Source organism: Desmodus rotundus, chromosome 6 (genome assembly GCF_022682495.2).
Source record: "Desmodus rotundus isolate HL8 chromosome 6, HLdesRot8A.1, whole genome shotgun sequence".
Lineage (NCBI taxonomy): Eukaryota > Metazoa > Chordata > Mammalia > Chiroptera > Phyllostomidae > Desmodus > Desmodus rotundus.
Genome location: NC_071392.1, coordinates 86,341,616 through 86,356,808, shown reverse-complemented (window position 1 = coordinate 86,356,808; position 15,193 = coordinate 86,341,616). Strand labels below are relative to the sequence as shown.

General features: G+C 44.7%; 1 protein-coding gene across 3 annotated transcripts; it reads right to left on the bottom strand.

Annotated features, from left to right (window-relative positions):
- Nucleotides 1–213: 213 nt before the first annotated feature.
- Nucleotides 214–10,227, bottom strand: LOC112308375 (olfactory receptor 2A14). Of its 3 annotated transcripts, none has more exons than XM_045198788.2 (2): nucleotides 10,150–10,227; nucleotides 214–2,921 (listed from the first exon to the last, which is right to left on the bottom strand). In XM_045198788.2, the coding sequence occupies exon 2, from the start codon at nucleotides 2,868–2,870 to the stop codon at nucleotides 1,938–1,940; it is 933 nt and encodes a 310-aa protein (XP_045054723.2). In that variant the 5' UTR covers nucleotides 2,871–2,921; nucleotides 10,150–10,227; the 3' UTR covers nucleotides 214–1,937. The 3 variants fall into 3 exon arrangements, with proteins under 3 accessions (XP_045054723.2, XP_053782313.1, XP_045054726.2); XM_053926338.1 differs by lacking the exon at nucleotides 10,150–10,227 and adding an exon at nucleotides 8,381–8,576; XM_045198791.2 differs by lacking the exon at nucleotides 10,150–10,227 and adding an exon at nucleotides 5,974–6,739.
- Between the last annotated feature and the right edge of the window lie 4,966 nt (nucleotides 10,228–15,193).

Here is a 15,193-nt window from a genome sequence, read left to right as displayed (position 1 = left end):
TGGTCGGTTGTGGATGCCTACATCTGGAATCTTCTTGTCCATGAGCTGAGCAGGGCAGGGAGGTGGCTGATCTTGGTTCACATATCACAAACTCTTACTCTTCTTACCAAATTCTAGTAGATTTTCTGGGACAAATGTTTCTTCATTTGCTGTACACTCTCAGGGCCATTTCCAGAGACTTGAACTGGTTGTTTAAAACAATTTTCCCCAGTTTCACTGAGAAGCACATCCACAGAGCTTGCCACACTGTCACACCAGAAGGAGAATTCCCCACTAGTGTTTTCTCCACGTAATTTATTGTGAGATACGGTTATCAACATCAAATAAAATATTTTCATCACTTGCTTCTATTCATCTGTCTTCTTAACCAATTCTTCATTTTCCCTCCCCAAATTGTTGTATGCCACACTGGAGGAAGGGAAGGATTTTTAAATGCCATGGCTGAGGACCGGCATATTCACCTGCAGCTGCCTATAGGATGTCAATTTTGGAACCTCTTGTGACATGGGACATGCACTTGTGGTCTTAGTAGTTATTTCACAGCCGTCCTCTATGACAAGTTTTTGGGAACATCGATCTTGATGGCCTTCATTCGTCTTCAGAGCTCCGGTGGGCTTCGCTGCACCTGAAGGGCCTGCCAGCAGGGCCTGTAGCCTCCGCCCCTGCCTGTGAGGCTGGCGGGGCCTGGTGCACTGAAAACCCCGCATTCGTGTCAGACCCTCTACTAATTGCAACTGGGGGGGGGGCAGAAAAGAATTTGTTTTACTTTATCCTCACAATTGGAAGCAGTATATTTCAGAAATTTGCTTTGGGATTTTAAGACATTGTCTAATTTGTCAGAGTTTGATAAGTAAAAATTACAAAAATTATGAAAGTTATTTATTTTCATTTCATTTTGCTTTTAGAGAGCAGGGGTCCATCGTTTCGTGGGCTTGAAGTTTGCACTTGCCAACTGTTCCTTCTTTTACAAGTTAGTTCATTATACTTCTTTTTAAATAAATGTTTGGAGTAAGGCCAACGGAAGCTAGCAATGTCCAAATCCTTTGTGGGAAGTGGGCAAGAGACGTTGCTAATCAGATCACAGAGCAGTGTGTCAGCAGGATACTTTAATACCAGGGAACCCGCAGAGACGGAGAGGAGATGCTCACGCTGCGGCAAGCAGACCCGAAGTGGGCGCGCGATTTCCAGACTGAGGAGAACCAAGAAGAGCAGGAGAGAACAACAGCACACACTATGAAACAACACTGTACATTTCGGAGGGGAGGAGAGGCCAGAGGATTTAAAACGAGGTTATTAAGTGTGAGATAAGTCGGGCTCCGAGCATTAGAGTAATTCTCAGCTGTGGGAACCTGCGGCACCACCTGTCCACACGGTCCCTTTCTTTCCATGGTCCAGATTCACCTATTACAAGAACTCCAATCTGTTCGGACACACCCCCTTCGTGGGTGCCCTGCTCCCGCCTCTTGCCATTTCTCTCCCGTGTGGCCCTGCATGCCTTCTCTCTCTAGGACCTGTGGATATGATAAACTTTGTTTTGTCCTCAGCCTCTCCTGTGTCTCCTCTTGTGGCTGCACTTGACTGAGCATCACTTGTAAAATACATATGTAACACACACGGTCTGTGACTTGCATTTCTTTTTTCTTAACAGTGACTTTGATGAGCAGAATGATGAATTTTTAAAAGGTTCAATATTTATTGAGTTTTCAAAATTTGTGTCTTGTGTTTCCTGGATGATCTCTGAGAATCTGTGCCTACCCAAGGTCATGGAGACGTTCACCTACTTTATTTTCAAAGTCTGTGTGGTTTCAGGTGATTGGTTTAGGCCTCTAATAGTCTATTTCAATGTAGCATCTATTAAAGCATGAGGCAAAAGATGCTTCCTACCACATTTCACAGGGAGCAAAGGCCCTCGCCCCCATGTTGCTGTCTGATGTCCCTCAAGTCAGCCTCTCCTTACACAGTGCTCTCCGCAGGGCACCCTTGACCTCTGCGTTCCTCAGGCTGTAGATCAGCGGGTTCAGCATGGGGTTGAAAAGGCTGTAAAACAGGGAAAGGGCTTTCTGCTGCTCCTCGGGATGGCTGGATTTGGGGGCCATGTACATGACGATGGCTATGCCAAAGAAGAGCCCAACCACGCCGAGGTGGGAGGAGCAGGTGGAAAAGGCCTTCCTGCGACCCTCCCCAGACTGGATCCTCAGCACAGCGAAGAGGATGTGCGTGTAGGAGACCAGCACCAAGCACAGGGGCCCCACTAAGATAAACACACAGGCAGCAAAGATGACAAGCTGGTTGAGCCGAGTGTCAGCGCAGGCCAGCCTAAGCACAGACAGGATCTCACAGAAGAAGTGGTTGACTTCACGAGGCCCACAGAAGGGCAGCCTCAGGATGAGAACTAAATGGACCAGAGCCAGGAGGAAGCTAAACACCCAGGACGTGGCGGCCAGGACCGCGCACACACTCCAGCTCATGATGACAGAGTAATGGAGGGGGTGGCAGATGGCCACATACCGATCATAGGACATCGCCACCAAAATCAGGCACTCTGCGTGAGCAAAAGTCAGAAACAAATAAGTCTGCATAAGGCAAGGGACAAAGGAGATGGTTCTATTCTGGTTCACTAAGTTTGCCAGCATCTTGGGGACGTTGCTGGAAGCATAGGACATGTCGATGAGGGCCAGGTGGGAGAGGAAGAAGTACATGGGGCTGTGCAGTCTACGATCTAAGCACACAAGGCCCAGGATGGCGCCATTCCCCAGAAGGGTGAGGGCATAGAAGAGGGAGAAAAGTCCAAAGAGGACAAACTCCAGGGATGGCTCGACCTGGAACCCCAGCAGGGTGACTTCTGTGATCCATGTCTGGTTGCTCCCCATGCTCCTGGGGCAGAGACGGACACGTCCGGGACCGGGACAGGAAGGTTACAGCTGTAAGGCAATCAGGACACAAAATACTTAGCAAATGTTACCGCGCAGGCATTTAGAAATGTCCTACTTTGAATGGATTCTCTATAATTTGTTTCTAGATATACCGTAAAAACTTGGTGTACTCATGTAAATCAGGAAAAATTCCACTAGTATCAATGGAATAATGGAATACATATGTATCTATACAGATAATAAAATACAAGATAATACATCACTATATACTCTACCTAATAGGATGCACACACTTGTACACATATTTTATTTTGGAGAATTCAGGGATCTGGCTTCCTTTCAAGGGCATGGGTCTGGGTCATTTACGTAGAAACAAGAAAAATGACCCTGACTAAACATCTGCAATAGGAGGGAGTCTCATTTCCTAGGCTTGCTTGCCTTCTTGGTCCAAGATAGGAAGTGATTAGGCTCCTCTGTCCTTTCCGTGTTGCTTACTTATCCACCCACCTTCCCACACGCTTTCCTACCCACTTATTTCCGATTTGAAATCCCTTCAAAACAACGTCTCAATTTTGTAGTGTCTTTCAAACTTTGTAAGCCCCTCCTTTAAACAGCTGCCTAATATTTCCTAGAAGCATCCTCTGGCTCCTCTTTCCCATCTCCAGTAGCTTTGTTTTGAGAGTTTCAGCTACTTCTTCATCCGCACTGGATGCTGGAGCGTAGGCACCAGTGAAAGAGTACTATGACTACACGCGGTGAATCCAGGCGCGTGTCTTAAGTTCAGTTCAACCTGATGACATTTCTGCAGCCGTTTCAAGGATGAAAGCAAGAGGGGAAAACAGATGAACATGAACAGTGAATACATTTAAAGAGGACAGCTGTATTATAATTGTATTTTGTTTGGGTGGTTTCTCTTTTCCTGTTTATAACTTACTATAAAGACAGATGTCACAGCTTATCTCATTTTCTGCCATGCCAGGATCCTCTGTCATCACCTTATCTTCCCAGCGTTGGCAACTCGCCTTGCCATCGAATCCCCTGCAGGCCCTCCTCATCCCCAGTTACCCTGCTGACCGCCTTCAGCTGTTCCGATGGATTCTGAGCACCGACAGGGAACCGCTGGAGCATCATGCGGTTGGTTCTTTCTAAGGAGCCCTCCTGGCAGGTGCCTGGGTCTGTCCAGGAGCCGAGGAAGAAAGGGTCACAAAAGGACTGGAGAGCATCATCACGCCGAGGAACCACGTGACCTGGTGCTGTCCCTCTACACTTTTTTCATATGTTTTCAAGAAACAGCCTGAACTATCTTTAATTTTAAATTTCAAGGCTGAAGTTTCACATCCAGAAGAATATGTAAAAATAACTCCAATGCTTTCTTTAAGAAAAAATTTAGATCCTTAGATTCATATTTTAAAATTGAGATTATCCTATACAGACTATTTTTAACTACCATTTTAACTTAAAATAGTGAGCAATTTTTATGTATTAAAATAATATCTTACGGATGTTATTAACCATTAGTACAATATTCTATAATCACAAGTTATTTAATTTCTTGATGGAAGTTTTTTATTTCTCTTATGTTTAATAACATTGAGATTAACGTTCTTCCAAATCGAAGCTTTGTCTATACTCATGGTTATTTCCTTAGGACGTATTCCAAAAGTAAACCTGCAGATGCCAGAGATGCAGGCGCTCCAGAGCGTCTGGTGCCTGCTGCAGCTTCCCGGCAGGAGAGCTGCACCGCTTTCTCCCTCTGACCGCGTGGTGGCGCCGCCTCCTTCCCGCGCGGTTGTCAGCACTAAGTATTATCAGTTACAACCTCGGCGAATTTGATATGAAGTAATTTTACACAGTTTAAATTTACATTTCAATAATTCCTTGACAGTATTCCTCGAGTGAATCACCTGTTCCAACCTCTGTTCTCAGCTCCGGAGGGACAGCAGTGGGTAAAGTCGACATAGTCTGAAGGGGTGACAGGCAGTGAAGGGGTAAAGAGGTGGATCTGTCATCAGTGCCTCTCCGTTTGCGGGGAAACGTCCCTGCCCCGGAATGGAAACACCTTGGGGAATACCTGCCCTTGTTGGTCCTCTAATTTATGTGATTCATGAAACAGGGAAAAGGAGGTGGGATGCGCCTTTTCTGCCCTCGTTTTTGGTCCTGTACATTTCTGCTCCCTTGGGGTAAAGTCTACAGAACACGTTTTGTCCTGCAGGAGGGTGGGAATGAGCCGAAGGTTGCAATCTGAAGAGAAATTTTGTCAAGGACACAAACCATGTTTTTTCCCTAGTAAGCCTCACTATGACCTAATTTTCATTTCTACCTGATTCCTTGTATCTATTTCTGACTTTATTTCCTCAGACTTGGAACAAGGAGAGGGGTTAATTACCACCCCCCAAAACACCAGGAGTAAACAAATCAATAAAACACTTGTTGAGAGTAGAAAGCACTATGAAGGGAATAAACAGGCCGAAATGATAGAAAGTGACTTGCTTCAAGGGGGCTTCTGCAGGCGGGATTGACAGAAAAGGTCTCCCCAAAGAGGAGACGCATGGGCGGAATCTGAAGGACACAGGGGAGCCCACCCGACCCCAGCCCCAGGTGGGACATGCTCTGCCCACCGAGCAGCAGAGGCGGAGCAGCCCCCAGGCAGGGAGGACTTGGGGAGCCTGGAAACAGGAAGAAATCCAGTGGACCCGAACCATAGTGACCGAGGTTTACATATTTGTTGAAATGGATGTAAGAGTTTGTAAGTTGGAGATGTATTAAAATATTTGGCTACCATGCAGCCATTGAAAAGAACAAGAAGGATAATATAAGACTCCTTATACAGTGAGATAAAAAAATTTCCACAGAAAGTCAAAGCATGGGTGTACGATATGATCTGGCTTATATTCTATAATATGAACATATTTACCCCATGTCTTGTGTGCCTATTTACATACATCTGGGAAAATTTTATAAATTAAACATGAAACTGTTTATGCTGATTATCTCTAGAAAGAAGGATCATGTGGGGATTTACCTTTTATATAAATTATTTGCCTATTTGTTACTTTTTAATAAACCCTACGCATTAGCAGAGGAAAAACAAGACACTTACATTTGGGAAGAGCCCGCGATGTGACCTAGAACCGAAGCTGCACCTTACTGCTGCACATTTTGACAGTGACCCTCAATGGGCCGGCCCAGGAATGTCAGAATGGGGGCAGGTCTTCTCAGAGCTTCAGGTGGGAGAACTAAGTCACTGCATCATGAGACACGGTTAGCCTCTGACGGGAAAGGGGACACTCAATACCCAACCTTGTTGTTCTCTATAGAATTTCCCCCTGAACTGTACTGATAGAGAAGAAGATCAAATTCTTGTGTTGACTGAAATAGGTAAAGGAGGATCGCCCCGACCAGTGTGGCTCCGAGGACTGGGCGTTGTTTCACAAAGTGAAAGGTCAGCAGTTTGATTCCCAGTCAGGGCACATGCCTGGGTTGCTGGTTTGGTCTCCAGTTGGGGTCCCAGGTCAGGGCATGTAGGAGAGGCAGCCGATCAATGTTTCTCTCTCACATCGATGTTTCTCTCCCTCTCTTTCTCCCTCTCTTCCCCTCTCTCTAAAAATAAATAAATAAATTCTTGTAAAAAAGGATCTAAAGTCAGGTGGAAAATTACGGTCATACCCACCCAGACGTAAAAGAGAGCCCAAGTAAAGCTAAGTTCTGATGTTACACAGATCAGAGAAAGTGAGCTGTCACCCAGAGAAGCACATTTCCATGCATTTTGATTTTCTCACTGGGAACGCAGTTTCTGGGGATTTCAGTCGAAAACCAAAAGCATGACGAAATAAAGAAAACCAGTGCCTGTCAATGCAGAATCAGAAGTGACAGGACACTGAGTGGTCATCTAGTCCAGGACTCTTTCCGTCAGTTTCTTAGAAAAAGCCCCTTACAATCAGCCTGCCTGCCAGGGTATACTGTGTCTCCCAAGCGCATGACAGCTGCCGCTCACCCTTGACACTGCTTGGTCGACTCTGCTCTGTCCCAGACTCTGCTCTGTGATTCCTGTACTTACATCCCTGTGGTCGACCCACGTGCTTGCCAGGAGACACGTCTGATCGGAGTGCCTCGAAATTGCAAGTTTGAGAGACGTGCGCGCTCTCTCCTGTGGACTTCTGTGTCTATGCCTGCATGCACTTGGTGTTTCTCTTAAAAGGAAGTGGCCCTCTTAGGCTAACTTCCGGTGACACTTCACTGGAGCTCCCAGGGAATAGCGGCCAATATGGTCAGTAAAATGTCTTCCAACGTCGCTCAAATATTACTGAATTGATTCTATTGGAGCTGACAGATAGACTTTTGACTTCTTATAAATTGATTTATTTTTAAATTCATGCAAGCAGAGCACAGTTAAAGGATATATATTGAAATCCAATCAGCAGACATGTAAGATGGGAAACAGACTAATTTTCTGGACAACATAAAATTAATCGGGGGATGGAGCATGGCCCTTCATGGACACGCCAAGCACTGTGCTCAGGGGTGCCCCCGGATGAAGCTGAATCGGGCGCTCAGGGAGTTCATACTCCCCGAGACTTCCAGGAGCATGGACATGTTGTAAATTTTTAAGTCTCTTCTTGAATAAGCATGTCATCGGAGAAAGTAAGGAACAAAAGTATGGTAAAAAAAAAATTAGATAACGCCGTCAGAAAAAGTCCTGTCTGTGTGTCTTTAGAGCTAATAAGGACCCAGGAAGCTGAAAAGACTGACTCTCTTTCCAAGGATGGTGCTTGAATGAGTCACAGGAGACCTCCAGGGGATGAAGCGAGGGCAAGAGCTTGAAGGGGATGGGCAGGCCGGCTGAGACCAGGGCCTGGGATGGCCCCCTGGAGTGCAGCAAAGGCCAAGCCCGTGGGCTCCTCTGCGTTCCCACTGCACCCGGGCCAGCGACCTAGGCTAGCACATGGGTGCTTCAGCCATCAAATATGCAAGTCATTAGGTTCCTCTTCCCAAATGATTAGAATTGACTAATCAAAGTTCATAATTAAAACAATGTGGAATCATAGAGTTTTGCATATATTTTGGTAAGATATTTTTGAAAGACACAACCAATAACTTAGGAAAAAACTAGTTGTAAATGGCAGGAATAAATAAGGAGGCAAACAGAATTCTTAGTGAAACGACTCGGTTCGTCCGAGGTGAACCAAGGACAAACCACAGGTTCTGGGGCGGGGCCAAGTGCACTGTGTTACAGTTTTGTAGGAAGGTCAGAGGGAACACCTCTGTCGCAACGGCTACTGACACACCCAAGTTGTCCATCAGCTCCTCTGTGAGCACAAGGGAAGTAGAAAAAGACAGAATAAGGTGAAAGCAATTCGTTTTCCTTTTAAACACTGGCATGACTTTGCATCTTAAATTTCCCAGTTCGAGAAGCCAGGTGGAGTTTGTTTGTTTGTTTGTTTGTTTTATTGCTTTTGTTTTTTTATCTAAGAAAAAGCCTGGAGCAGATACAATAGACAGACAGGTACCTGAAATGAAGATATAAGTGACCACTGCAGCTACACATTGAGAAAGATCGACAGTGTACAGAATAAGGGGGAAAGTTTCATGAATCTATGTTTCTGTTCTTCCTTCGTGTGAAAATTAGCAGGGACTGCAAAGAGCAAGGTCCTTGAGTAAGGCTGACAGCAGCCTGCTTAACAGTGTCTGTCAGCCCAGCATTCAGATCGCGATCCTGCAAGGGGGATGCCAAGAGTGGGAGTCAGTCTAAGCCTCATTGTTTTCATCTCTAAAATAGTGACAACAGGCATCCAAAGGGCTGATATGAAGAACAAATACCATTCAACTGGTAGATATTAGATGTTAAATATTAGCTGTTATTAATAGTATCAAAGAGACCACAAAATTCAAGGGGGGGGGATCCAAGTCACTGGGATTAGAGAGCCAACGAAATCATGGTAAATTCTTTCAGATTTATCTTGCTTTTCTTTTTGGTTAATTTTTAGTTTAAGTAAAAAAGCACACCATTATAATTTCATTTCTATTAATGTTTTTATATGCTAATTTTTTAAATTAAGTTTTCAAAGGAATTTAAAGAAATGTAGGAATCTTTTAAAGAAACTTCACTCTTGGACTGGAGAAGAAAATAAAGGATTTAAAACTCAAAAGGCAGTAGGGCTACACAAACTATCCCAGTGGGAGAGAGAGACAGAGAGAGAGGAGAGGGAGAGGAACTACTGAATGAAAAGGGTGGGGCAGATTTGGGATACGCAACACTGACCCAAACAACAAGTTTCTCACTCAGAGTGAGCGCCCCGGGCCGTCATGTTGGGCGGTGCGGATCGGTCAAATTTTCACACTGAGAAATTATTTACCATCTCCAATAGCTACTTTGATGCTCAGCTTGACCCTAACAAGTACCATAGTTTAAAAACCAAACATGGAATCTGAGCACCAAAGCCTGGATTCAAATCCCAACTTCGCTACATACTACTCTCTGGGCCTCTCTGCTCCTCCCTTTCTCCACCTGCAAAAACGGGGTGAACAGCAGATCATACCTCGTAAGAGAGTAGAGAGAATAAAATGAGTTCACTGACTTAAGATGCTTAATAAGTGCTTAGAGATACGTTATTAGGGATTTTAAAAACCAACATTGGAGAGAAACTCCTGGATCCAATAACCATAAGGACACGAGTTACATGCTTAATATTCCTCCCCTAAAATAAAGACCAGCAAAGAATCTTAATGCCAACAGACAGTGGGTTTGACCTGTAAGAGAACGCCACCTCACTCCTGGACAAGTGAGAAGTGGGCCCTGCTTGGCGAGACAGGGTTCCCGTGAATCTGCAGGGACAAGCAGGAAACAGGGTGAGTGAGGGAGGGAAGATCGGCCTCAGGGCAAGCGAACCACCTCTCCGTGACTGCAGGGCTTTTTCATTATAGGACGGGGCACCTGGGCCACGTGGCCCCGAAGGCCTTTGTAGCCTGGTAGCCCGATCACATTCTGTGTGGGTGGCTGGCTGATTCCACCTCTCTGACACTGTCATAACCTAGTCAAGAGCTGCCACATAAGGACGACGAGGAGGGTCCTAGAGGGTCAGAGGCATCAGGGCCACACCACGGGCAGAGGGAGCAGTCCCTAGTGATCTCCTCAGGTCCCTAGTTACAGAGATAGGCTTAGGACCACACATGCCAAGCGCTTATCACCAATACTTAAAGCCGGTCATTTCATTCACCCCCCTTTCCCATTTCCCGCCTGCAAACCCCTCCTCAGGGCTAATGAGCGTTCATTACTTACAGTGGCATAATCTGTGTTCTGTTCTCCAAACATGGCCTTGGACTTATAGGAAACCTCACGGAGGGGGAAAAAAAAGGGATAGAGTCTCCTCTCTGAAGGGGACTCCTCGGGAGTGAAGCCCAGACGCACCTCTCATCAGAGAACCTTAGCATAGACTTGTTTTTGCCAGCGAAGGCCTTTTCTACCTTCACTTGAACCCATCTGCCTCCCCACAGACACAGAGTGTGAGTCAGACACAGACCCTGGGGAATCACAGCCACTCACGCGCTTGCCGGAGAGATTGAAAGGCTTGGCTACCCTCCTGTGGTGGCGAACCAGTGAATGCATTTCCCACGTTCGTGCATTTTGCTCTCTCAGTACCCCAGGGGAATTTGTGTGTGTTTATTCGGGAGTTGTGAGTGTGTATGTGTGCATGTTTGCGACTGGATGAGGCCAGGATGTCTCTGAGTATGCAAGCCCTGGCATAGAAAATAAAAATTCAGTCATAAATTATTTTTTCTCAATACTTATTTTATCAGTCTTCAAATTGCTCTATTCTGATTCCTCCTGTTTAATTGTGGAGGAGAGTGTGTGATTTCTTGATCTCTCGTGGTAGGGGCCCCAGGGGTCCTGTTAAGATGCTATCTTGGAGAAATTGTTACCTCTCGAAAGAGAAAACGTGACTGCCAAATAACCACTGTGCATTGCTCACACGCATTTTTGACCTGGGAGTTTAGGTGAACCTCTCCCTCAAGTTTCTATAGTTTGCCCTCCATTTCAAACATCTCCAGCTTTCTGAGCCACATTTTTCTTCCTTCATCTCGGGTTAAAGCCCACGGCCAAAATGAAAAATTAATCTCTTTCTCTCTCACTGATAATGTTTGGTGATTGCAAAGTCCTTCCCGTTCTAACTTCCTCAGTGTATCTTAATTGAGTTCTCCAGAGAATCTTAGTTCTGAAACTGTGGCGGAAGGAGCTCTACACAATAAGAGCGATAAGTTTCATCCACCGGAGAGCAGAAAACATACTGTGCTATGTAAGAGGAGGCAAACTGGGGTTTTTCCCCCTTAAAATAATCTGCGTCCAACGGAGCCTCATGCCACTCACCTCCCTATTCTCCAGCACACACTCGCTACCCCTGTCAAGTCCTCCTCCCCAGTACTGCCACACTTGAAATTCCCGTTCCTTCTGACAAGTCTGTCTCATCCCTTTATCGCCAACTTGAGTTCAGACGTAATCCCTGCCGGCCCGAGTGCTCGCGGAGCCTCCCTCAGTCGTCTCAGCTGCAGCCCGGCTCCTTTCGCCGGCAGACTGAATGCCCTTGTAACGCCCTTCACGGTTGTGCTGAAGTCACTTTTTTTTTTACGTTTAATATTCTTATATTGTTCATCTTTCCTATATTTTACAAGCAAAGCAAGATTATTATAGAAAAATAAATTTCACTCCTCAATACCCAGATAGTGCTAAGGGTAATGATTTGGTGCATGTTCATTCAGGTATGCGTAATTACCATTTTTAATTTCTTTAAAAAAATTTTTTTAAGTCCTCACCTGAGGATATGTTCATTGATTTTTGAGAGAGGAAGGGGGAGAGAGAGAAACATCCATCAGCTGCCTCACATACTCACACTGGCTGGGGATCGAACCCACAACCTTTTGGTGTCCAGGACGATGCTCTAACCCACGGAGCCGCCCAGCCAGGGCACCACGTTCATTGCTTGTGATGAGGACAATGTGAGGGCCTTTAACACAGCCTACGGTGGATACCAAGAGGGGCCATGGTTCATCATCTTTTTTTTTTTTAATTTTTGCTGCTAATCTTTGAAACACTAGAGCAAAAATATTTATTCTCAAAAATCTTAGATTTCTTGTGTGTTATTAATATTTATATTGATTAATATTTTATATTTCAGTAAGAATAAATATTACAAAGCATTAATGGCACCATCATTAGTGATGGACCTTTACTAAATGAAAGTCAATTTAGGAATAAAAATGTTTGCAGATCACAATTACACGCAAACCCACAGCTATACCTAAATATCGTTTTAATATTATTTCTGCCAAGACAGAAATTCCTCCTTTGTAGGGCTTCAGTCCTGTCTTAGGTTTTTCAAGATCACTTAGCACAGAGAATTTCAATGGGATAGCTAAAAAAAATAAAATAATATACGCATGATGAGAAATTAGAAGTGTTCATGATTGTTCCCACCATAACTTGCCATGGTACACCTTTTTAACTGTACAATGCTATTGTAGGATGTACTCCACCAAAACAAGGGAGTAAACCAAAAAAATGAAGACATGACATTAATGAACTAAGGAGTTTAACACAGGATAAAGGCAGATGGAATTGGTAGGAAGTAACCAGTCCAAATAAAGGAGAAAGAAAATCTCCTGGGAAATAGATAACTTATCCGGGATGACCAAGAGGGACTGAAAGGTACAGGAAACCTTAGTGATAGGCACAAAGAATCCAACCCAGAAAAAAGCCAGGCGATTAGTCAACATTACCTAATTTATTACTTGCAGCTATAAGCACTAAATCCTACACACTTCTAGCTTAAAATATCAGGTGAGAGAAAATATTGGCCTGTTAAAGAGTTTCCTTGTGAAATTTGCTGCCACTGCTGATCACAGTACTCTGCTATTACCGCTGTGATCAACGGCACAATATCCCAGAGATTTATGAATGAACACACACACACACACACACACACACAAGACTAATAGGACAGAAGGATGGATGATTTAATAAAAATGTAATCACGTGATAATTTAGGAAAGCATTCCGACATTTACTTTTTGTGCCAAAGCAATATTTTCCCAATATGAAAATAAGCAATTCAGAAAAATACAAGTATGTGACCCATACATTTGGTTTGTGGAATCCCTCATATCTCTGCTTACTTACGGAAAGATAATGAGAAAAGTATAAACAGATGATAAATATTTTATATGAATTGGTTCACACCCCTCATACTATTTTTATTTTATTTTATTTTTTTACATCGATTTAGTCAGACACCCGATCGACATGGTGCACTAGAGCCCAGAACTCCTGGGCTCAGGCGACCCTCCTGCCTCAGCCTCCTGGGTAGCTGGGATGACAGGCTCACACCACCGCACCTAGCTCCTCGTGCTATTTTTAAATATGTGTGTGTGTGTGTGTGTGTGTGTATATATATTTAATGTAGCAACAGGAAAAGTACCTACTATGTGACTAAAGTACTTATTCTACTTCTGAGTCCTTTTTTTTCACTGTATAAGATGAGGTTCTTAACACGATCCCCTGGCTAAAAGAATAACTTTTCATTATTTTAGAGGTGGTGGCCATTAGGTTTTTAAACATTATGCCTTGTCTTCAGAGAGAGTCCGCTGGATCCCTAACACTTAGGGAAGAGAAGATGAGCACACCTCAACGTCCAACTTCTCGGGGGTTCAGAAGGCTCGCTGCAGACCTTGCCCCGTTCAGCAGAGTCTGCCCGGGGCCGACGTGGCCTCTCCAGCTGACTGAGCATCGCTGAGTTTCTTCGGGGACAGGCAGGAAAACCATGGGAGGAAGGGGGCCTCGCTCCAAGCCACAGGGGGTTAAACCACGACTGATCTAAGCCACCTCTCCCTGTCGTCCTCTTTGTCGGGGACTGGTTTAGAGACGGTCGTAGGGCCGGATTTCGGCTAACAGAACAGAAGGGAAAATCTGCTGAGAGGGAGTGCATGTGGAAAAGACCGTCCTTCCTGACGAAAAGGAGGAGATGCACAAAAGAATGTCTCTTTGCTTCTTTTTAAAATCAGTTTTAAATATTTGTTATGTCAGAACATTTTCCCACAGAACATCTGAAAATGGCTCATCCATCTCATGGTTAGAAAGAAAAATCTCTATTCTGCTTTCATGCTTAAGTTTGTTTATTTTGTAGAGTGACTTGGGTAAAAATGTGAACTGGAGGGATGTGGTAGGAAGTCACTTAGTAAAGACAAATGGAGCTCGGGAATGCGCTGGTGTCTGAGGAGGGAATACGTGAGAGCTAACGAGTTGCAGGTCTGGTAGAAGAGGATTCTACGTCTTGTCTTTTCACCCTTTTTATCTTCTTTATTGAATAACAGGCCTTCTTAATTTCAATTTATTCAAGTTTACCAGTTTTTTCTTTTGTGACTAGTAATTCTGTACATTATTTTAAAAATCTTTCCCCTTCATATCTTCTGAAAGCTTTATAGTTTTGCCTCTGACACCTAGGTCTTGAAGACACCAGGAACTGGGTTTTCTGTGCGTGCGGGTCCATGCAGTTACTCGGTTGTGCCAGCACCATTTATGGCAAAGCCCCTCCTTTTCCCAGTGACCTGCCACAACACAGCTCTCGTCCAGCAGGTGCTCATCAGGGCGTGAGTCTGCTCTGTGTTTGACATTCTGTTCAGTGTGTTTGTTGGCCAGTCCCTGGATGAATACCACAACATTTTCTTTATTGACACCTTACAGTCCATTTTGTTATCTGGAGAGTCAAATTCTCCCACTTTGGATTTTACGAGGATGGACCAAAAAAAAAAAACCCCCCAAAAACCAACAACAACCTGGAATTATCTTCTGGAGGGCGGGCCCCTTGTAGAACAGGCTTCCCGCACTGGGCGAGTGTTCTAGGAGCCCATCTGTATCAGTGTGTATCAGCTGGCATTGTTGTGAGAGGCTGCGTTCGGGTTCACTGAATTTTTTTGGAGACTCTTTCAACACGTTTGCCCATTTTATGATGGGTGATTTACGAGCGTACCTGCCCACACTGCGCTGAGTGGTCAGCCGTTTCTGACCAGAAACAGCATGACCCCCGTGCCCCACCCTCCCTACTCACCTGATCTCACCTCGAGCGACTTTTCTTTTTGGTTTCCCCAGATGAATAAAGACCTCACAGGGAAACGTTTTACCAATGTGGAAGAGGTAAAACAAAAAAACGGCAGAAGCACTAAAAGGCATCAAAATCAACGAGTTCAAAAACTGTTTTGAGCGGTGGAAAAAACGTCTCGATAGGTGTGTCGCATCAAATGGAGACTACTTGGAAGGTGACTGAAGTTTAACCATG

What these genes read in the sequence shown, in the direction of transcription:
- LOC112308375 (XM_045198788.2), bottom strand. Translation starts at nt 2,870, where the DNA reads ATGGGGAGCAACCAGACATGGATCACAGAAGTCACCCTGCTGGGGTTC.